Source organism: Palaemon carinicauda, chromosome 24 (assembly GCF_036898095.1).
Source record: "Palaemon carinicauda isolate YSFRI2023 chromosome 24, ASM3689809v2, whole genome shotgun sequence".
Classification (NCBI taxonomy): domain Eukaryota; kingdom Metazoa; phylum Arthropoda; class Malacostraca; order Decapoda; family Palaemonidae; genus Palaemon; species Palaemon carinicauda.
Genome location: NC_090748.1, coordinates 3,631,179 through 3,655,973, shown reverse-complemented (window position 1 = coordinate 3,655,973; position 24,795 = coordinate 3,631,179). Strand labels below are relative to the sequence as shown.

Genomic DNA, 24,795 nt, shown 5'->3' with positions numbered 1-24,795 from the left:
TTACAGTTCTGAAAACAATCATCTGTGCCATCCTGCTGCTTAAGTAATAATGAAACAAAAATATTTAAATAATTTAATTTCTCTTAGTATTGAATCTTTCAATATCTCTTACTCTCCTCATGCTTGATATTTTTTAATAAATACCATTGAGAAAAGCGAGTTATTTTCAAGCAGTAAACACAATAAATTCTAATCATTACAAAATACTGTATGTTTCTGCTATCTTATGAAAAATCTAAATATAACCTTTTGTGCTTAAATGTAACTTCAAAGATCAGAACACACAAATGCTGATACTTACGATACAGTTTCTAAGCAAGGCACTAACAGTTGTTCAACAATGTGTAACTCTTTGGTTTTATTCTGAGTACTTTCTTCTAACAAGTGGTCAGCTGGACCGAATATAGACCCAAGACCCGCACTTCTTTTATTTCTGAAATCTGCTAGCTGTTCGTTCAAATCCTCTCTACATCTTTGACGTGCCTTCCAAAATACCTGTGAGCAGAGAAAGAGGAAATCATGAAGCAGGAACAGAAAATGGAAATAAATTCAAGTTATGAATTCGAATTAATACAAAAAGAAAACAGAGAATAACGTACATATTTAGAGAGTCACTTTGCCTACACTTCTATACAGACTATGCAGCTAGAAACAGTGGCAGATAATGGTACTGGGTGAATCTCTCTAGGTACTTATTTAGTCAATAATAGTAAGACTGGCATTGAAGATATAAGTCTTTCCAAATCACCAGATAGAATTCTGCATCCAATGCTAAATCAGGTTAGTTTAGGAAGTACTGATGCATGTATTAAGGCCTAATTTCTAAGCACAGTTAAGGGAGGTTTAGGGCAGAGAAAACACCCCTGATCGATTAAGCTACAACACCCTAAGATTCATCACTGTAATTACCACTTCCTGCTGCCAGGTCTGCCACAAACAAATTGTTAAGAAAAATCTTATAAACTATTTTCTTTATAGATATAAGGAAACAAAACTAAAGTTTATAACTTCCACAGTCAAACCTGGTTACGAAAACAATTCAAATAGAAACAAAACACAAATATAACAGCACAAAAAGGTTTAAATAATGTCCCTAAGCAAAGGCCAAATATCGTCGCAGTAATATATGCATTGCTAATTAATTCCAAATTGTCATTTGGTTACACTATTAAATTCATAACATGTAAATTACTAATTACTATTACTTAAATTATGAAACAATCATACACTTTCTAGTCGAAATTCATAGTGAGTGCGTATGTACATATTGCTCTCAAAATATATTTGTGTATGAGTGATTATTTTGGACAAATTTAATTCATACGTAAAGATTACTTTTCTGTACCATATGTTTGTTTTGTCAATAAACTACTACTACTACTATTAAGTGAGCAGCAGGAGGGGATTCAGCGTTATGAAGCTTCATCTGTGGTGAATAACGGGGGAGGGTGGGCTGTGGCACCCTAGCAGTACCTGCCGAACTCGGTTGAGTCCCTTGTCAGGCTGGGAGGAACGTAGAGAGGAGACGTCCCCTTTTTTGTTTCATTTGTTTGATGTCGGCTACCCCCCAAAATTGGGGGAAGTGCCTTGGTATATGTATGTATGTAATGTTTCAGCAGACAATAATGACCAATTTTTTACATCTTTAATTCTAATGTATAGTTGTAAGTTTTAATTCTGATTTGAAGTTATAAAATATATATATAAAGCCTAATTTTCATTGTATCCCTTTCTTTATACACATTTCTAGATATTTCCTACAATCTCTTCCATATAAATCATGTACGTAACAATAAATGTGAGTTTGGATGGGATAGACTATGTAAATGTCAAGGTTAAGATAAAGTTAAAGGTAGACTAGCAAAAGCTATATGCTGGACAAAACCCAAATCCATTTCCAACCATTCTCATCACTTATATTCTATCTTATTTCTCTTTCTCTTGTTTTTTGAAGTTTTAATAGTTTATACAAGAAAGATTTATCTTAATGTTCTTAAAATATTCTATTTGAATTGTTGATTAATTTTCTTGCAGTTATTTTATTTCCTTATTGCCTTGACTCACCGGGCTATTTTCCCCGTTGGAGCCCTCATTAGGCTTAGAGCATCTAGCTTTTTCAACTAGAGTTGTAGCTTAGCAAGTAATAATAATAATAATAAAGGCACAAATAAATGAGAGGTCACAGTATTTTATCAGTGAAGCCAGGTACCTCAATAATTCAAAATGAAAGTACTGTAGTTCTCCTGCTTACCTTACGAAGAATTTCTTCCTTGTCCAGTTCATTTTGTAATGTTTCGTCTATTTCGTGTAAAATTGTTTCGTCGGTATTACTTAACCGAAGAGGCTGTAAAACAATGTTTATCAAAATGAGAGCCAATTACTAGTTTTTAAATTCAATCTGCAAATTATGTAACATTGCAATTAGAACTAGAATACTATAGAAACCAAGTTTAATTAAATTCAATAAAAAAAACTTTGTCAATCATAAAAAATAAGTAAAGACTCATTAAAAAATACATACAAAATTATTAAAAAATCAGTCTGTTATGAAAAGGGGGACAGCAGAGGTATTACAATTGAGGTCAGGCCTAAAATATTTTATGTGAAGAAATTCTAAGCTTCCTAAGTATTTTTTAATAATTCTTTACTAATTTTATGTAATTTTCAATTTGAAATTGTATTGTTTCTTTTGTCAATGATATTTTGCTAACATACTGAGGCAAACAATACTCACTGCACCAGGATATAAAAAACTTGAAGTAATTTCATAAGCCCATCTCTTCATATCTTTTCCTACACCTTCCTTATAAAGATGTGTTATTACATAGAAAAACTGTGAAAAAGAAATTGTTGGTTAAATCTAAATATAAGGATCTGAGAAGAATGTAAGAAATATATCCAAATAAAGTATTTTGAAAATACATTTGCTTTACACACAAGGAACTGACAATCTTTAAAAAAATAATTCAATAAATATAAAATGCAACAAATTGTTTTTTTTTATTTAACCAAACATATACTTACCAAACTTGAAGAATCGCAGTTGGATATTACATAATTCATGAAAACTGCTAAGTACGCATTGTGGTTCCATAACCTACTTAAACTCTGGAATGGGCCGTGGTCTTCAAGCTGAGGGAGAACAAAAATAAGATATGTTTGTTTTAGTCATCAGTTCCATTTCAGAATGACATTGCTTTGGAAGTTACCAAAACTGACAGATTTGTGAGAAAGTTATACAATAGAAAAACAAAGAAACTACCACAACTAGCCACATTAAAGAATAAATGGCTCCACAAAGTTATTACTCGTGGTGTGCACGCAACTTGGTCACCCGTGAATAAGGAAGAGGTGTTTTTGTCCCTCTTTCAAATCTGAGACCATTGCACTGAGGCATCTGGAGAGTACACTCAAGACACACTTTTCCATCTTATTTCTCTTCCTCTTACTTTTTCAAAATGTTTATAGCCTATATATGGAAGATCTACTTTAATGTTACTGTTCTTAACATTTTTTATTGTCCCATTATTTCTCTTGTAGTTTATTTCCTTATTTCCTTTCCTCACTGAGTTATTTTCCCTGTAGGAGCCCTTGGGCTTATAGCATCCTGCATTTCCAACTAGAGTTGTAGCTTAGCAAGTAGTAATAATAATAATAATAATAATAATAATAATAATAATAATAATAATAATAATACAAAGGCATGATCTTTAGAGAGACTTGTAGTTGTCATTTGGACTTAGCATTAGCACTGTACAGTACTATGATTGGTAGCTCTTCCTCAACCTTCAGTTATTATTCTAAAAAACGTATTTCTTTTCTGTTTGCTTGCATCGAGGTAGGCGGCTAGAAGCAAGGATTTTCAAGTACAGATCTTGACGGCAACTACCAAATTAAGTCTGCTCATAAATAAAAAAAATATGTACATGATTTGCAGCCCATACTATTACTTCATCCCTTCAGCAATTAAAAAGGGAAAAAATAGTCTGTCTAAAAGATAATGCTCTTTACTTTAAAAAGATAAATTGACGTAACTGATCTTACCCAAATATATAGGGGAAACTATTATAAAAAGTTACATTTCTTCCTGTTACTTTACATGATTATAAACTTTGGAGAAAATAAAATCTACTTATAGCACAAATTTGAAAGGCTGACATACTTTATCAATGACAGACCCAAATATCTGTTAATGTGGCCTTAAACTTGAATAAGCAATCTTTTGTCTAGAAACTACATTTGTTTAAGTTCATAAGTTCCTAATCGGGTAGTTGAATCAGTAGAACTTCAAAAGTTCAAAGTTGGAGCAAATGTTTTTATGTTGACCAGGCTGACAAGAGTCTTTTTAAAAGTTTATATATGACATACCTGTGTTTGACGTTGTTAATAGTTTATATAGGACATATCTGTTTTGACGTTGTTACTGTTTTTAGAATGAGTTATTGTTAATTTATTCTTATCATTTATTTATTTCCCCATTTCCTTTCCTCACTGGGCTATTTTTCCCTATTGGAGCCCTTGGGCTTATAGCATCTTGCTTTTCCAACTAGGGTTGTAGCTTGGCTAGTAGTAGTAATAATAATAATAATAATAAACAGTATTGCTCAATTTGAGTGGAAAGCCTTAAAGTGACCTAAAGACCTTTGGTTATAGCCAAACTGTGACTAACTTCATAAATATTTCACAATAAAAAACTAAAACAATATATGACGTATGCATATATATTTCCCTAGAAAACATACAATATATATCTGGACTACTTACAGGTTCAGGATCAGAAAATTCTTCATCTTCCATACTAAGAATAGGCTGCGACTGCACAAATCCCATCATGTTTGGTTGGCCCACAACCTATTTAAGAAAAACAATAATAATTATATAGTAAGATGATACAAAAGTCATTTCACTCAAAAAGATAAAAATCAAGCAAGTTTTACTATACTACAAAATACCACTACCACCAAAATCATAATTGTATTGAAATTTCTAAAAAAAACAAAAAAAAAAAAAAAAACATTCTTAATAGCCCTGATCTACTGTATACTGTAATGGTAAAGCTGAACCCACAATATAATTATGGAACCTTTTCTGATCTGCTTTGTACTTCATTGTATAATTAATCTCTAATACTGTACCTAAATGAAACAAGTAAATCTTTTTTAATGGTTTTGTTTAGGCACTCATTAACAAAAAAAATCTTTGTAACCTGAAAAAATATTAATTCTTTTAGAGGAAAATAAAAAATACTTTCTCTGAACTCATGGAACATAATCATAATGACAATTTATTAAGGATTCTAAACGACGCGTGTGCATATCTGCTCCGTACCAAAAATAAACTACAGTATTCCAATTGCATTTATTAACCCTTTTACCCCCATTGGACGTACTGGTACTTTTCACAAAACTCATCCCTTTATCCCCATGGACGTACTGGTACGTCCTTGCAAAAAACTGTTATTTACATTTTTTCAATATTTTTCATAACTTTATGAGAAACTTCCGGTATTTTCCAAAAGAATGAGACCAACTTGACCTCTCTATGACAAAAATTAAGGCTGTTAGAGCAATTTAAAAAAAATATATTGCAAAATGTGCTTGAAAAAAAATCCCTGGGGGTTAAGGGTTGGAAAGTTCCAAATAGCTTGGGGGTAAAAGGGTTAAGCATTGCCATTACATGACCATTCACCTTTGATGATTTATTCAACAGCTTTTTGTTGATATGCTCACTGCAACCTCTATACAACTATGGTCAATGAGAATACTGGTTTTGACTAAATATCAGTGTGAAATCGGTACACAAGTACATTATTTCATAAATGAGTATGTAACAAAACTATAAAGAAATTCAAATATCAATGAAGATTTGGCAACTCTTTTTTCATAAAAAACTTTTTACTTTGAAGGCTTAAATAAGACGAGTCTTCTTCGCTCACTTCTCTTCCGCACAGGACCACACCACAGCTGTGTATTCATCTATAGCCTTTTCCCCCAATTTCCTACATCTTTCCATGTCTTAGTTCAGCTTCTCTATTATCTATTCTTTCCTAACCAACTGTTCCTCATTCCTTTTCTCGTTTTCAAATTACCTCAAACTATGAGTTTTCAAGTCTTTGGAGGAATTAGATCAATTGATTTGGGTTATATACCCTAGCGTCGGGGCTTGTGAGGGCATTCAGTGCATAATTGCATCTAGGGTGACATCCTTGAGCTGCACTAAAGAAGAAAAAGTTAGAAGAGCCTGGACAGCAAGATAGAAGTATTTAAGTAGGCAATGATGTGAAGTAGAAGGATATAAGGCAAGTGCTGCCAGGGGTAAAAGAACACTACATACGGCGCATTGCGGGAAGTGCAGTGTTGGGACTAGCCCCAAGGGAATTCGAGCCTTGGATAACCTGTCCCTCCACCCATTCCTCATCCTTGATATGCTCCAGCCATAAATCTAAAGATTCTCAGGTCCCTATTAATAAAATAATCTCCATTTTTCTTATCTGTGTTCATGTTTCTGATGCTTTGAGTAGTATAGACCTTATATGTACCTAAAAAAAGTCCTGGCTATCTCTACTAATGGGACTCCTTTATTTACCAGTAGTCTAGCAAACTTCATTTCAATGCTATAGTAAATTTCTTAATTCTTTCATTATGTCTTATTTTTAATATTGCTCTCCTTTCTTATCTTCAGCTGCTGAATCTCATCTTAATTAGTTGGAAAAAATCTTGTTGTCTATAAAATTTCTTATTCCTGATCTAGATATTAATCTCTAGCACCATCGTAGCATAAGATTTTTCTTAATTTTGGCTATCCTTTACATTCAGATCTGTCAAGACTCTACCATCCTGTATGTAGTACTAGGCATGCACTTAATTCTAAGTCATGCCGTCTCCATCATAAGGCTCAATACTACACAGTTTTCTAGAAGTTTTATTCCAGCTGTGGCCAGATTGTAGAATCATCTCCGTAATCAGTCAGTTGAATCATTGAAACTTCAATTCAAACTTACAGAGAATGATTTTAAGTTGAACAGGCTGACATATATACGATAGATCTATTCTAATGTTGTTACTGATCTTAAGATATTTCCTGCTAATTATTCATTATTTCTCTTTTAGTTTATTTATTTCCATATTTCTTTTCTTTATTGAGCTACTTTTCTGTATTTAAGCCTTTGGGCTTATAGCACCCTGCTTTTACAACTAAGGTTGTAGCATTACTAGTAATAATAATAAAAATAACTGGCCTACAGTCAAACAATCTTGCATGTAGAAAAGTTCAACCAAGAAACAGCACCATTCCCTTGGCCATAGCATATCCTCCACCCAGACCAGCATTTACCGCTGTTCCAAATACCTATACCTGCTCACTGATCATGGCTTAGAATCCGTAAAGAGACAGACCCATTGTCTTTATCTCCGCTTGGTAGAATTTGATTGATGACGAGGTGATGTGCCTACAACAAACAGCTATGTTAAAGATGAATTGCCAATTCCTGTTCAGGAAAAGAAATAGTGAAGGAGGGGTCTGATCAATGGTATATTGTAAATCTCTGCAGGTATTTCATCCTCAATCTACAGACTGACATTCTAAGCATCCACAAATGTTGCATGACCACATGAACACTTTTAAGGGGGACGTCTCATCTGGTTTGTCTTTTGGGAACTCGGTTGGTTTCAAAGAAACCTTAGGAGAGAAGTGCAAAAGTCCTGACTAATATCATGAGAAATTGATTGTACATGTAAGAAAAATTTAGTTTTATAAGATCGTGGCTGAAGATTTAATGGTTTTATTACCACAAAGATTAATTTCATAAATCTTTATTTTTCAAATCAAACTAATGCATAGTTTGTCTCTTTTATCCTTCTGTTTCTGTTTATCCAACACATCATAAAAAGGCACAGTACAATACAGCATTAAAGGTGCCTGTGCGGTGCACTGTAGGCAACAGAACCTTGAACGCCACCTGCTTTACTTTGTTTTCTACTTCTTATCCATTCCATTTTTGTTCTCTTTCCACTTCGCTCCCCAATGTTTACATTCCTTTTCCTCCAGTTTTTGCTTCTCAAAGACATATACTTCAAGCCACTCCCTTTGATGTCTAGATTTCTATACTCGTATTTTCAATACACCCCAATGACAATGTTCAGAATACTGTATATGTTTACCCTAAGTCATACTCAATTTATAATATAAACTTAAATTAGTGACCTAGTGGATTTACATCATATACATAATCAAATTTATTATCAAAAGAGTAAAAGAATTTTAAAATGTATGGAGTTAGTTGAGGCAATGACAACGTTCATTCACAACACTACCATTAATAAAAAACATATTACACTTAAATTGTTTTTAAATAAAGCAAAGGGCTCAAAACAGATAAATAGCACATTAAACTCAAACAAACACAAGTAAAGCTAATGTAAGGAATCTCATAAACAACAAATTTAAATATTTATGTGGAAGCTTAAGATGCAACATCATTTTACCTGTCCATTAGGGCTTGTAGGGCTCGTAACCTGAGAGGTAAAAGGGCTTGAATGATGCGATCCCGGTTTGGGTGGTAGGCCGGGTAAGGTTGGTCGGCTCGGCAAAGGGGGAGGAGGAGAGGGAGATAGGGGAGGAGCCGACGGTGCAAAATCTCCACCACCATCACCCTAACCCCCCAAAAGTACAAATTAGGTGTTAAAAAGCAAAGAAGCGAGACATAATACAAATCACCAAAGAAAGCAGAGACAGCTGTGACTAGGTTTAAACAATACAGTACACGATGGATTGATTTAGTAGAAGCCTATGGAAATCAAGGGGTGAGACTTAGCTTCACAGGTGTTATCCTCAATTAGAAACTCAACGAAAACAGCAAAAGGAATAACTAATAATGGGAAAACAAAGTTGATTAGTGCTAACATACAAAAATGGCTCCCTCAAATTCTTGTCATGTGAGTGAAGAATTAGCCAAGGCTAGTCATTCGCTACCAACCATTTCATTCAATTTTAAGTTGATATTAAATTTCAGTATAAAAAAGGGACTTGTAGATTCTGTAATCTGATTTCTATACGGAAGGATTATAATGATGAAAGTACCGGTGAGTTATTAAGATATATATATACTATTCTACTGCCATCATAACCAGGATGTCTTATAGAAGCATTTTAGAATTTTTGCTGAAAGGGCAAATTCTCTATTAATAAGCAAATGATAAGTCACATCACTAGCAAAGTAACACACACACAGTGACTGTAGTTACATACAAAGGTAATATTAGAGAAAATTTACCTATTCTGAAAGCAAAAATCTAAATTATGTACAGTTTATATGATATTATAGAGTTAAGTACAGTACGATTATTGATATAACTCTGTGAACATACGCTGTTTGATACTAATTCAAAACCCTTGACTTCCTCCACACTCAAGCGAGCATAACACTAACAAAAAAAATGTTTAATAAATCGCAGCTGTCTCACACAACCAAAAGCTTACTAACCTCAACTAAAGTTAAGAACACTCAGCAACAGTTGTACATGAATATCAGTTATACTAACTATAATGTGAACTAACCATAACCATAAAACTAAACTAAAAATATTCTGATCAAATAAAATCATGGTAAGTATTCTACAATAAGGGATAAAAATCACAGGGTATTACAATCTTCCAATGAGGCAGAAAATTAACTGTAGATAACTAAACTCAATTTTTTTCATTGAGGCAGATTTACACCGACTCGCTGGGGTGCCCATTTAGCTCGGAAAAGTTTCCTGATCGCTGATTGGTTGGACGAGATAATTCTGACTAATCAGATAGCAGGAAACTTTTCCGAGCTAAAAGGGCAACCCCTGCAAGTAAGTGCAAATCTGCCTCGATAGAAAAAATTGAGTATAGCATCAAAATCAAAACTTTAAATATGTATTAATCATTTTCCAGTAAATCAACACTTTCTTTATGTAAATGGTTGTCCAGAAATATGCCAAGGTATTTCAGTAAAGATGAAAACACTAAAATATAGATGAAATTATTAGGGAAAAATTATTACTCCTTCATAAAACCCCACTACAGTACTTAAAATATTATCAACATTTGTGGTCTCTTGAATGTCCAGATGAATCTGTTCTTTTTGACAGAACAATAGTTTTCCTTACACAGAACATGCACAATGGGAGATCTAGGTCCTGAACAACTCACTATCATTTTCATTCTGTTTGTGTTATATAATTTAAGATCTAAAATGACTGGGGATGGGAGGAGGGTAGCCCCGTTAAAAAAAAAAAAAAAAAAAAAAAAAAAAAAAAAAAAAAAAAAAAAAAAACTTCTTAAATTACACATTTTCACAGAATTTTTGATAAGTTAAAAAGTAATTCAAAGGGGAGGGATTAAGCCACACATAACAAGCTGTAAATTTTTTTTAAAACTTATATCAATCTTAACCCTTTTACCTGCAAAAGGACGTACTGGTACGTTTCACAAAACTCATCCTTTTAACCCCATGGACGTACCGGTACGTCCTTGCAAAAAACTGCTATTTATATTTTTATTTTGCATATTTTTGATAATTTTTTGAGAAACTTCAGGCATTTTCCAAGAGAATGAGACCAACCTGACCTCTATATGACGAAAATTAAGGCTGTTAGAGCAATTTAAATAAAATATACTGCAAAATGTTCTAGAAAAAAAAATAAGGGTTGTAAATTTCCAAATAGCCTGGGGGTAAAAGGGTTAAGGAGTTCTCCGGTAGACAGTGCCAAACAGTGTTGACAATAAGTAATCTACCAGAGAACTCCTTTGCATTGATTTAAGTTTTTAAAAAACTTTCTACTTGATATGAACTATCCACTGTTCAACTCATGATATGAAAAAATTAAATGCCGAAAATTTAATTAACCGAGGCAACTAAACTGGAAGTACAAGGCAAAATCATAAAAAAAAGGTGTCATTACATCACCACCCAGTAGAGAAGGCCGATGTAAAGTCGTGTTTCCCGTAAAGGGATGCTGGTGTAAGTGCTAAAAGATTTCCCATTTTTCCCTCTTTTCTATTTCTTTTATAAGTATTCATATCTATTAATTATATATTTTGGTCTAGTTTATTCCTTATACCCATTCTTATTCCTATTATACTTCTTCCCTTTTATTTAGTATGCCCAACTATATTCTATCTGTATTTATCTTATGTAATGTCAACACTAAAAAGTTTCTCACATTTTCCTTCTTCAGAATTTCCTTTTCAATTCTGTTATTCACACATTTTTACTTTCATATCAGCCTACGTTTATTCCCCACATCATTATTCCCTTCCTTATTCCATATTATCCTTTCCCCATTACTCCATTCTTTATCATCCTTATTCCTTACAATTCAATATCACCACTACATTCTATCAGTATTAATTTCACTTAAGGCATATTTTATGTAGACAAATTCCTGTAATTATTTTACATATATTTTTTTCCCTTTCGTTTACTAAAAAAAAAAAAAGTTTCACGGGTAAACCCTTTCATGCTTAACTGAATACATAAGGTGACTTGTTCGTTTGTCGAAGAAATCATTTTCTATAGTATATTAACAGGCTGGGAGGAACATAGAGAGGAGACGTCCCCTTTTTTGTTTCATTTGTTTGATGTCGGCTACCCCCAAAAATTGAGGGAAGTGCCTTGGTATATATATGTATGTATAATAATATAACAAAAACATTTACACTATCTTTTTTAAAAATGCGCTGTATAGTTATCAAAGCATGAAATATATTGCGCTCTACTTAATCAAAATTTCTAGTAAAACAACGGTCAGATAAAAAGGTTCATGTTGACATCTAGTCACTAACATCATTATGGATGCATTCCGGACAACTATGTTTCTGTAATTTTAGTCTTAGAGAAGCATTTTGAACATTACAGACGCATTCTGAGCACTTATCTTTCTGTAATTTCAGTCGTCTGGAAGCATTTTTGACATTAGGCATGCTTCTGAAGAAGGATGTTTCAGTAATGTCAGTCTTATGGAACTGTTTTGAACACTATAGATCCTTTCTGAACACTGATGTTTTTGTAATTTAAGTCTTGTGGAAGTGTTTTTAACATTACAAAAATTACAGATGCATTATGAGAAAAGATCTTTCTGTAATTTTAGTCGTGTGGAAGCGTTTTGAACATTATACATGCTTTCTGAAGAAAGATGATTCAGTTACTAACTTCAACTAATTGGTACATACATACATACATATACCAAGGCACTTCCCCCAATTTTGGGGGGTAGCCGACATCAACAAATGAAACAAAAACAAAAAGGGGACCTCTACTCTCTACGTTCCTCCCAGCCTAACAAGGGACTCAACCGAGTTCAGCTGGTACTGCTAGGGTGCCACAGCCCACCCTCCCACATTATCCACCACAAATGAAGCTTCATAATTCTGAATCCCCTACTGCTGCTACCTCCGCGGTCATCTAAGGCATCGGAGGAAGCAGGAGGGCCTACCGGAACTGCGTCACAATCGCTCGCCATTCATTCCTATTTCTAGCACGCTCTCTTGCCTCTCTAACATCTATCCTCCTATCACCCAGAGCTTCCTTTACTTCATCCATCCACCCAAACCTTGGCCTTCCTCTTGTACTTCTCCCATCAACTCTTGCATTCATCACCTTCTTTAGCAGACAGCCATTTTCCATTCTCTCAACATGGCCAAACCACCTCAACACATTCATATCCACTCTAGCTGCTAACTCATTTCTTACACCCGTTCTCACTCTCACCACTTCGTTCCTAACCCTATCTACTCGAGATACACCAGCCATACTCCTTAGACACTTCATCTCAAACACATTCAATTTCTGTCTCTCCATCACTTTCATTCCCCACAACTCCGGTCCATACATCACAGTTGGTACAATCACTTTCTCATATAGAACTCGCTTAACATTCATGCCAAACCCTCTATTTTTTACTACTCCCTTAACTGCCCCCAACACTTTGCAACCTTCATTCACTCTCTGACGTACATCTGCTTCCACTCCACCATTTGCTGCAACAACAGACCCCAAGTACTTAAACTCATCCACCTCCTCAAGTAACTCTTCAGTTTGATTGAGGTGTTCATTTTCCATAAGGAAAACTTCTTATTGAGAAGAACTGTATGATGCTAAAAATAATGATACTAATTAAAAGTAATGAAAAATACACAGAATAACTTCCTCGTCAACAACTGCTAACTATTCAGCATTTGTGTCATATAATAACCATAATATAAAGATATTGCCAATAAAAATTAACAAGTCTCTAAAACAAAACTCAGATATATATATATGATTAGGTAACATTTGATATAAAATGCATGATACAATTAAAAATCTGCATTAAATCAAATTAATATAGATAAAACAGATAGAATATAGAGGGAGCTACTGAATATTAGGGAATAAGAAAGGGAATACGGATAAAATGGCACAGGGAATTACACAAGGAATAAACCAAGGAATAAACAGTGAAAATGTGTAAATAACAGAAATGAAAAGATAAAATAGGGAATGGAAACACCTTTCACCATTTAAAGGTTTAAAGGCCACTCATGAATGGCAAGGGCAAGGGACAGTGACATTGCCCTATCGAGCAGGACAATGCCCTAGAGACTGACCATATACAGATATGATCAGCGCCCAAGACCCCTCTCCACCCAAGCTGGGCCCAAGGAAGGCCAGGCAATGGCTGCTGATGACTCAGCAGATAGACCTATAGGCTCCCCCAAACCCCCTTCCTTAGCTCACATGGATGGTGAGGTTGCAGCGACCAAAGAAACTAACGAGTCTGAGCGGGACTCAAACCCCTGTCTGGCGTTCACCAGTCAGGGACGTTACCACATCAGCCACCACAATAAAATCAACACAAATAGAATTTGTTAAACTGATTAAAATGAAATATTGATATCCAAAAAGACCATTCAAAATAATAAGGTACAGGCAGGGATGGTGGCCTACATCTACCATAGGTTACTCAACGATCCTCTATGCTTTACATAACCTGGTATTCGTTTGTGCAAAAATAAACTGCTTAGGTATACGAGTCTTGGGCTGAAATATAATAAGATTCTATGGCTCCTATAGCAAAAAGTAGCAAAATTAAAAAGTACAGTACAATATATTGCTCACAATGACATGTATTACAGCACAGTTCATGTTTTCAAATGTTAACAAAGGTTCCATGCAATTAACACAAACGAAATACATTGAACATTAAAACCTTTGATATGCCTTGGGACAAAGCGAGTTCAAATATACTGTACTAGAGAGGACTCCTTCAGTTATAGGGAATTAGCAGAGTAATATAACAGCTGATTAGAACTAGGAACATTTTGAAAAAAAAATGTAATTAAAACATTTTATCGAATAGCCCTTAAAATTTATTGTCAGAAAAGAATAGCGTGGAAAATTTCATATTATTGATGGTCAAAATTTGTGCCTCAAAATAGGCAAATAAAGGAGACCTACATGTGTCAAGGATAAAGTATTACATGATAAATGAGTGCTTTACTAAAATGCAGCTTCTAATATCACGAAGAGGTTTATTTAAAAAAAAGAATTTTAATAAGTTGTTATTTTTAATCTTTCTTGATGTTCATATTGCTTTTCCTCCAGAAGCTCAATTGATCAACATTTACCCTAAACACATACAGGTAGTCGTCGACTTACGACATATGCGACTTATGACAATTCGACTTTACGACAATTTTTTCAGGATGACGACATCACAAGTCTATCGGAAATAGTACGCTAATAGGACAAACATTTCTTTGGAAATCATCAATTTCCTTGGAAATCATCAATTTCCTTGGAAATCATCAATTTCCTTGGAAATCATCTATTTCCTTGGAAATCATCTATTTCCTTGGAAATCATCTATTTCCTTGGAAAGCATCTATTTCCTTGTATAAAAATAGACTGATTTATCTTGGTATATTGGTATTTTCTTTTAATGGTAATATATAGAATCCATTTTCAGTAAAAAGTACATTAAGAAAAGTTTTAATATCTGTCGAGTTCATATCATATGTCTGGCGACATCATATTACCAGCAGAAAGCGACCGGTCAATACAGTGATTTCCTTCCAATAGGCTAACAATTAGTATCAGTATTCTCATTATCGAAATATCAAGTAACGATACAAAGTATTTTATGGGTCTGTATCGGCTGTTGTGAGTACTTCGTAGGGTAAATTTGACTATACACTAGTTTCATTTTATCTCTGATAATAGATTGATAATTACCTAAAGAAAGTACACTAATAGGACAAATATTTTCTTAAAAATAATAAATTTTCTTTTACATTATGAAAATGAAATACTTTTGCTTGACAAGTTACTATTTTCTTTAATTTCTTGCAAGACAAAAGAAAAGGGATTTATATATTTTTCAAGTCTTTCTTTGTAGAGTTTATGTCACCTGTCTTGTGACATCATATTCTGGGGAAAACGCGCTGGCAAACAAAAGGATTTGCTTTCAGCGTGCTACCGAGTAATCTTGTTACTACTGTATATACAGTATTTTCATCACTGAAACACACACACACACACACAGAGAGAGAGAGAGAGAGAGAGAGAGAGAGAGAGAGAGAGAGAGAGAGAGAGAGAGAGAGAGAGAGAGAGAGAGAGAATTATTCACCACTCTCCTGCATGAAGCTGTCGCTTCCAGATTTCATTCTCTTGAGGTAGCCTCGTTCTTTATCACACGTTTTTCCCCCGAGTAATAATTGGTTTTCCACTGCAGCTACTCTTGCTTCAGTGTTCTTGTTTTGGTAAGGAGTTTCTTTCTAATATTCCTAATATTCTAATATTGCCTATCAGTTCTTGTCGCTGTTCTAGTTTCCATTGGCAACAGAGGCTGTTAACATTTTCCCGAAGTCAATGGTATTTTCTGTGAATGGTTCTGTATTATATGCTTGTACATAATCCTTGTATAGATCTTACAGAAACAATTCCCCCTGAATACTCTATGCAGTAATTGCTAAGAAACCCAGGGAAAGAAAACCTGGAGAACATCTGAACTAAACGGTGACAACAGAGAAACTGCAAAAAAGACAAAGATACTCTTTCACGTCAATCCTGGGGTTTTTATGAATTACCACCGGAATGTTTCATTCCTTTACTATGCAGGTGTTTACTGCCAGAATGGAAAAACTTCAAAATTAAAAGAACTTTACAGGTAATGTCAATTAAACTGAGCTTCTAGAGAGGAAGCAATACAAACATCAGGGGAGGCTCATAGAAATAACAACATTGTTCTAACGGGGCCAAGTCACATATCTTAAACCCTTTTGAAAGTATATAAAGTCTATGAATAAACAAAGGCTACGGCCTCACATGAGGATGTGAAGCGAGGGCACGTGGATCTTTTTAACACGTCAGTATGACTGGGTTTTATTGCAATGAGGAAGGACATTATGTGATTAATGGGTTGCAATGAGAAAGTCTTTTAATTATATCTATAATTTAACTATGATAGAATCTCTGGGTGTAATTCATCATACATATACATAAGCTGTTTAAAATATTCAATGTGTTTAAGAGTTTTGGGATGTACCTTGTTGAAATGTTCAATTAGTGGAACATTTAAAAAAATACCACTCACTTGAAAAAAATAAAAACATCAAACTATTCCTTGAGTTCAAGTTGAATGAATAACACATCGACTAGGAATTGCATGCATAAGCACATGCAGTTTACTGGAAACAAAGCCAAATATATTAAAAATAGTTACACTATATTGTACTCACATCATCAGGTATGGTACAGTAGTTTTCATCCATTTCGTCAGCAGTTAGCTGAAGAGTAGTTGTGGAAGCATATGGAGGTGGAGGAGTTCCTGGAGGCTCTCCAATAAAGTTGTCTTCAGATATCTTGAATGGGCCAACGCTCGATGACATACAACCGCTATTAAATGAATCCGTCACACTCAGTCGACAAGAACCTGGCAAATGATAAGAAGTTCATCATGTAAATGCATGACCAACATCAATACTAACTATTTTTGAAATAATTACATCAAATGGAAAAATAATACCAATCTTAACCCTTTTACTCGCAGGCTATTTGGAACTTTCCAAACCTTAACCCCCAGGGGTTTATTTTTTTTTCAAGCACATTTTGCAGTATATTTTTTTCAAATTGCTCTAACAGCCTTAATTTTTGTCATAAAGAGGTCAGGTTGGTCTCATTCTATTGGAAAATGCCTGAAGTTTCTCAAAAAAAGAACAAAAATAGGCAAAAAAAAAAATGTAAACAGAAGTTTTTTGCAAGGACGTACCAGTACGTCCATGGGGGTAAAGGGATGAGTTTTGTGAAACGTACCAGTACAGTACGTCCTTTGGGGGTAAAAGGGTTAATGGAATTCATTAGCACTGTTTAAAGGATTCTCCTTAATAACTTAAGATCAATAAGAAATATGTTGACAATTTTGTTTATTGAAGTCTATTACAAAAGCCAGAGAGACTACCAAAAAAACCCTCACTAGAAATTATGATCCCTCATAAATGTCAACACAAAGATGAGATTTCATGAATTTGATAGTGATTAAGGAATAAGAATTGTTACGAATACAGTTAGAACCTCAAGAGAAAACTACCCCACACCAAAGCTTGATAAGTTACGACCACTAAGAAAATATGAGAAGTTATTGAAAAGCAAATGGAGACATTATCCTACATAGATAAAGAGATTGCGCTTACTAAAATTTGGTTAGGAAAAAGCAAAAAGAAGAAAAGATGATTGGCAGCAACAATCCTGCATAGATAAAAAGATTAAGTTTGCAAAACTTTGGTTAGAGAAAAGCAAAAAGAAGATTGGCAGAAACAATCCTGCATAGATAAAAAGATTAAGTTTGCAAAACTTTGGTTAGAGAAAAGCAAAAAGAAGATTGGCAGAAACAATCCTGCATAAATGAAAAGATTAAGTTTGCAAAACTTTGGTTAGAGAAAAGCAAAAAGAAGATTGGCAGAAACAATCCTGCATAGATAAAAAGATTAAGTTTGCAAAACTTTGGTTAGAGAAAAGCAAAAAGATGATTGGCAGAAACAATCCTGCATAGATAAAAAGATTAAGTTTGCAAAACTTTGGTTAGAGAAAAGCAAAAAGAAGATTGGCAGAAACAATCCTGCATAAATGAAAAGATTAAGTTTGCAAAACTTTGGTTAGAGGAAAGCAAAAAGAAGATTGACAGAAACAATCCTGCATAAATGAAAAGATTAAGTTTGCAAAACTTTGGTTAGAGAAAAGCTAAAAGAAGATTGGCAGAAACAATCCTGCATAAATGAAAAGATTAAGTTTGCAAAACTTTGGTTAGAGAAAAGCTAAAAGAAGATTGGCAGAAACAATCCTGCATAAATGAAAAGATTAAGTTTGCAAAACTTTTATTAGAGAAAAGCTAAAAGAAGATTGGCAGAAACAATCCTGCATAGATAAAAAGATCAAGTTTGCAAAACTTTGGTTAGAGAAAAGCAAAAAGAAGATTGGCAGAAACAATCCTGCATAGATAAAAAGATTAAGTTTGCAAAACTTTGGTTAGAGAAAAGCAAAAAGAAGATTGGCAGAAACAATCCTGCATTGATAAAAAGATTAAGTTTACAAAAATTTGGTTAGGAATAAGCTAAAAAGATTAGCACCAGCAATCCTACGTAGATAAAGAGATTAAGTTTGCAAAACTTTGGTTAGAAAAAAAGAAAAGAAGATTGGCATACACAGATAAAGAGATTGAGTTTACAAAATGTTATTTAGGAACAAACGAGACTGGTTAATAAGCACCTTAAGAAAAAGATGGTGTGAATTAGTCACAGGTTAATTTTCCCACCATCGAAGGATCATGTTACTATATAAACATATAAAAGGGATTTTGACGAAGGAAAAATCTTTCTTGGCGAGGGACCTGTGTCACTCCGTGAAATACTCCTTATAGCAACATTTCTAAGGTATGAATACTGCTAATTATACCAGAGAAAAAGTTGCATGGAATGCCAGGAATAAACCCAGCTCGTTCACTCTAATAGTGTGTCGGTATAGTAACTGGGGCGTGTTAGAACCTACCAGAGGTCCCTTACCAATTAGTCCTCTCATTCCTCAATATCCCCCGATACTACGAGGTGCCGTTCGACATCAGACTACTGCCCGCTACTACGACTACCCCCCCCCCTTCCACTACCCACGCTTCTACCCACATTCCTTATCTAGCACCAGTGAGATTTGGACGTGTTGTTTTCGCATAAAGAGCTTACCTGGACTACTCTGAAGACCAAGAGGATCAGGGCTAGACTTCGCACGGTAATGAGACTGAGGTCGACCTCCCAGGTCAGAAACAGAACTTGCTGACTGAAATTTAAATAGATTCATGAAAATACCTTCACAAGATTTTTTTTTTATAAAATGTGTTATAAATACATTACAAAATATACAAGCATTCACAGTTCCATTAAGTTCAGCTTGTATGAGGACAAGGGGATATTGAATATTAATCACTTAGAACATTAAAGGATTCTATAATAAGAATGTTGAATAATTAGTAAAAAAATAAATAAATAAATAAATAAATAAACCAATGTTAGTTTATAAAACTTAACAGTATTTCAGAGTGAATTTCTGTTCTCCTCCCTCAATACCTACATGGGATAACTCACTAAAAATCCAACTAGTACCTACTCAACCCTTTACATATAATACTGCTTAAAATCTTGCAACTAAGATTTATATCCATTCGCAAATAGTTTGAGTTAGAAGATAGGAGCATATATAATTCTATTGCCAAAAAAACATTAGAATATAGGAAAAAATAGAAAAAGATTTATTGTACTGTATAAATTTAGAATAAGTTAGGATATTCATATTTTTCTAATTTTGATAAAAAAAAAATTATCATACTCACCTGATGTTCATAATGCTTCTTCTCTAGAAGCTCAATTTATAGACATTTACCCCAAAAATAAGAAGCATCCAATTTTCTTTCCTTTCAATACACACAAGCATCTAGTAAAGTAAGGACACACTAGCGGTTATTTTCAAAGTTGAACAATTCCCTATCCTCTAGACAACACAAGTCAGTGGGATAGAGGGTTTCGTCATCATGAATTTCACCCGGCACTACAAGGCCTGAAACCCTTTTAGTTGTTCAAATCCGATAAAGTAACTGCATCATTAAAACAGGAAGGTACATGTCAGAAAGGTGAGGGAACACATGTTAAACAATATCAACAAACCAGGACTTCCCTAATTTTGACCAATGCTTCTAGAGATTAAGCAAAAACTCATCTAGGAACCCCTCTGGAGTATCCTTTCATGGAAGAACAACCATCTTAATCTAAGTAAAGAGGGGAGGAAGGTTTATTGGTACAGGAGAGGGACTTCCTGGAAAGGTTGACTGGGAACCAGTGGCCTGAAGCACTAGAAGGTGAAAGGCGGAGGTAAAACGGGAGTGTTCTTCATTGCTGGAGATTACCTCAACTGACTGACTAGAGGCTACATGAAGAAAAGGAGGTTCATAGAATCTAAGACTTGTAGTTTAGTCTCTGCAATTATCATCAATAGGCAGTTGAACCACTATACTGTATCAGGATTTCAAAATCTCACAGGACTGGCCAGATGGATTTACTTCAGAATTAAGATTTGGAATTTTCTTGAAAAATATCTTCTCAAAACCTTGTTGAAAAAGTTGAAAATTCAAAAAAAAAATTTCAAGTGATTTATTTTAAAAGTTTAACATTGAATTGTCAAGTTTGATTGACATTCTCTACATACAGGAATTGGGTTATTCATAAGATATCCATCGGTCAAACAAGTGCAGCCAATCTCAAGATAGAATGTAAATTACTTCAACAATGGTTATTTAAAACACAATGCTTTCCTTGCAGATATGCTAACCAATCAAGAGGGTAATTCAACTTGAAATTTAATAAACACTTCAACACAACCTGGTGGGAAGATACACCTTGACTGAACCACTGCGACGGAGAAACAGAGGAACGGAAAATTGTTAGTGTGCTACTTATTAACAGATAGATCGTTGCACTACAGTCCATTTCTTTTAGCGATGCATATCTGCACCGACTCGCAGCGGTGCCCTTTTAGCTCGGAAAAGTTTCCGGGTCGCTGATTGGTTGGACGAGATAATTCCAACCAATCAGCGATCAGGAAACTTTTCCGAGCTAAAAGGGCACCGCTGCGAGTCGGTGCAAATATGCATCGCTAAAAGAAATGGACTATAGATTACCTGGAAAGAAAGTGGAAATTGTTTTTATAAATTTTTGGGGGTAAACGTCAATAAACCAAGCTTCTGGATAAGAAGCAATATGAACATCAGGGGGAAGTTTATGAAAAAAATAGGTGGATAAGTTGTGAAAGGGAGTAAAAGGAGCTCCACGTCAGCAGGGGCATGGAAAAGTGTTGTCGCACCGATAAACAAGCAATGCAGTCAACAAAGCAATCCTACAAAAGTGTGTTCACTCTAACAAGTCTCATAGGAAAATGAAGACTGGTCAAACCATACACAGTGAGATACTCCTGATTCTTGGCTGATATGAATCTATTGAGACATGGATTTCTATTTTAGATTACAGTAATGAATACAGTAGTGTAAATATGATAAGTTTTCAATTTGATATACAGTATTGTACTACATAATACAAATTTCTTCTCCAATATAACGGATAGTGTGACTTCTTGTGACAGTTCTAAAAACTTTAATAATATTATGGAAGGTTGTGACACCACACTATACTCTATTTTATTAAAAAACTGGCTTCAGCAAAATTTTCCCTTTTTTATTCAAAAACATATTCCTAAACTGAATTACTACTCTTTCTTTAAATATTCATTGAAGTATCTAAGGTGTTTTGTGGCATATAAGACCAGTAATTTTAGTGCAATAGGGGGTTATATGTAAAAATAATTATCGCACTTATGCAAATTTATATAAAGAAAATCCCATTTCATTTCCTATTTATCAACCCAAAAATATCAAAAACACCAGGAAATTATTAAAATCTCAGATCACTATATGGTTTCCTATTTTAACAATGCTTGTATTGAAATTTATTTGGTTATGTAAAGTACACTGTATAAAGCAAAAAAATTAAAATGATTATTATTAGCAACCAATCTAGCATAGTACAGTACAGTACTTCCTTTAGAAAATGTTAAATCTAGGAAATGTTCATAAACTATACAACCAACATAGGTAAACATGATTGTGCAATGTTTTAGCCCAATCATCTTATAATTATTAGTGCCTTCTAAAAATCTAAAATTAGCATTATTATTTATATATTTTTAGGGGTTAGTAAATTTTCTTACACATATTGTATAAATTAGACATAAAAATCACTAAGCATTTCAAAATTCAAGACAATCTAAATAAAACTACAAACTTCCAGTAAGCACAACGGTATAAAACATGCAACATGCAATGCTAATCTTCCTTTAACGCTACAAGTAATTTTTAACCCTTTTACCCCCAATGGACGTACTGGTACGTTTCACAAAACTCATCCCTTTACCCCCATAGACGTACCGGTACGTCCTTGCAAAAAAACTGCTATTTACATTTTTTTTTGCATATTTTTTAGAACTTTCTGAGAAACTTCAGGCATTTTCCAAAAAAATGAGACCAACCTGACCTCTCTATGACGAAAATTAAGGCTGTTAGCGTAATTTAAAAAAAAATATAATGCAAAATGTGCTTGAAAAAGAAAACGCCTGGGGGTTAAGGGTTGGGAAGTTCCAAATAGCTTGGGGGTAAAAGGGTTAAGTAGATGACTACCGAAAGCAGCTACTAGTAATTGACCATTAGGCTAAAATGAAATTAAAATCAACATGAAAGGGAAAAAAAATATTTATATTTAAGGCTAGTAGGCACACTTTAAAATCACAAGTTGCAAATGCTAGTAAAATATTGGCACATGACAGCAAACCACATAATCGCTACAATCCATTTTCTACACTGTGAATAAATAAAAACAAACTGCACTCCATCCAAATACCAAATTGGTACCCAACTTCAAGAAATTAATGGCAAGGTCTACCTCAACAATCTTAAGTTTCTACTTTTTCCCATCCCTTTGGAATTCAGTATCATTTTTAGTGTATTGGAATGATTTTTTTATAGTTATAGAAAGTACTGTACGCAAATGTTTTGTACATTTGGTTTCTTATCCATTCGGTAAAAATCTTAAATCAACATCCAATGAGTTTCTGGGACATCCTCAAAACTCTCAAACTGTACTGTAAATGGAAAATCTAATGTACATACAATGGATGTGCTCTTAACAGGGTAAGCAATAGGTTTTTAACTATCTGTTCATATATACATATATTTGATGTAACACTTGATTATACATTTGCTGCCTACTTCTAAAACTGAGCTTAAGTTTATCATAGATCCTTAGAAGACTGTTTTATGAAAGATGATAATTTTGTGTAGGAAAATGTCCTTGTAAAATTCATTCTACCACCAAGAAACACCACAATGGCAATACCAGTTCAATTTTTGAGGCCATAAACGGGATATTAATACAATCTTTTGAAATTGGAATGAAACATTTTACATCATTATCCCATCTAATAATTGAAAAATTGATGCAGATTTGAGAAACTACCTTGTAACAAATCTGGTTATTCAAAACATTTCCTATAAGATGCAAACCATCCACCAGTAACAGACAAAGGTTTCAATGACATTCATCTACAAGCCTTTGGTAGAAAACCAAGACCAGCTTGGCCATGCACAAGAATCTTGCAATGAGATAAAGCAGGTGAATTGAAAAAAGGCATAGCAAAATGATTAAACATCTTAAAATGTTAAAATTTACCTAAACATAAATAATGCAAGACAGATATACCAAACCTCGACAATAATAGCACAGAAACTAATTCATCGAGAAATATTAGCACTTCTACGCAGAATAAGCCATTCTCCAAAAAGGCAGACAAGCATTACTCACCGTGATTTAACAAGATATCTTCTATTTCAAACAAAATTTACATTCCAGCACCCAAATTAGTTTATCTACAACAAATCAAAAGAAAATTAATAATCACACAGAAAAAGCCAATTACAGAAAATGCATTTGCAATTAGGAATAAACAAGAGGAAAACATTTTAGCACCCATAGCAACAAAATCTACGAATTACAATACTTTACTTCTTTTTGCATGGATCAACTGAAACTTACATGAGTAAGACTCTGCACCTTATGAATGTTCTCTAGACTTTGTGCTAGGCCTCCCTCCCCAGCTCTATCTAGATGGGAAAGTCTTGGGGGTAGTGGAGGAGCACAAATCAAAGATGTAGAGGAGGAGGATATATTGGGAACGGAAGTTTGGGTGACTAGGTTCCGGTTGCGTGCTGGAAGGGGAGGAGGCATGTCTGACATGGAATGGGAATAGTGATGGGAAAAAGACTGTCTCAACAGAGGTGGAGAGCGTGGGGAGGAGCGCGGGTGCGTTTGCAACTGAAAACAAATACAACACGTCATGACATACAAACAAAAAAAAATACTAAGAAAAATTAAAATAATATCTATAACCATACAAAACTTCTAATTTGTCACTTAATTAGTTAGCCACAGCTAAAGCAGTAGGTTCTTGAGCAGAGACGTGAAAAAAATTAAAGCTGAGAAATATTCTCTCTCTTACAAGGTCTGACTAAAGGCCTGACCAAAAGACCATTAGGGTATAACTGGTTAAAACTGAAGCAAGTAGAAGTAAAACTATGTATTAATGAATTATAATTTTGTTATGTGTTTTTAAAAATAGTGTATTTTATTACCTGAAAAAAAAGTTTC

The 24,795-nt window shown here is 34.1% G+C and overlaps 1 protein-coding gene across 7 annotated transcripts in view; it reads right to left on the bottom strand.

Annotated features, from left to right (window-relative positions):
- LOC137618047 (uncharacterized) overlaps nt 1–24,795 on the bottom strand; it is a 590,306-nt gene that overhangs the window by 492,232 nt on the left and 73,279 nt on the right. For 4 of the 7 annotated variants that reach the window (XM_068347975.1, XM_068347976.1, XM_068347977.1 and 1 more), the window contains 9 exons: nt 24,184–24,462; nt 19,240–19,333; nt 16,750–16,943; nt 8,484–8,651; nt 4,765–4,851; nt 3,025–3,132; nt 2,735–2,833; nt 2,252–2,344; nt 302–495 (listed from right to left, as the gene is read on the bottom strand). In XM_068347975.1, coding sequence (XP_068204076.1) covers nt 302–495; nt 2,252–2,344; nt 2,735–2,833; nt 3,025–3,132; nt 4,765–4,851; nt 8,484–8,651; nt 16,750–16,943; nt 19,240–19,333; nt 24,184–24,462 — 1,316 coding nt within the window. The remainder of the gene's footprint in view (nt 1–301; nt 496–2,251; nt 2,345–2,734; nt 2,834–3,024; nt 3,133–4,764; nt 4,852–8,483; nt 8,652–16,749; nt 16,944–19,239; nt 19,334–24,183; nt 24,463–24,795) is intronic. The other 3 variants (XM_068347979.1, XM_068347981.1, XM_068347978.1) reach the window with 2 other exon arrangements.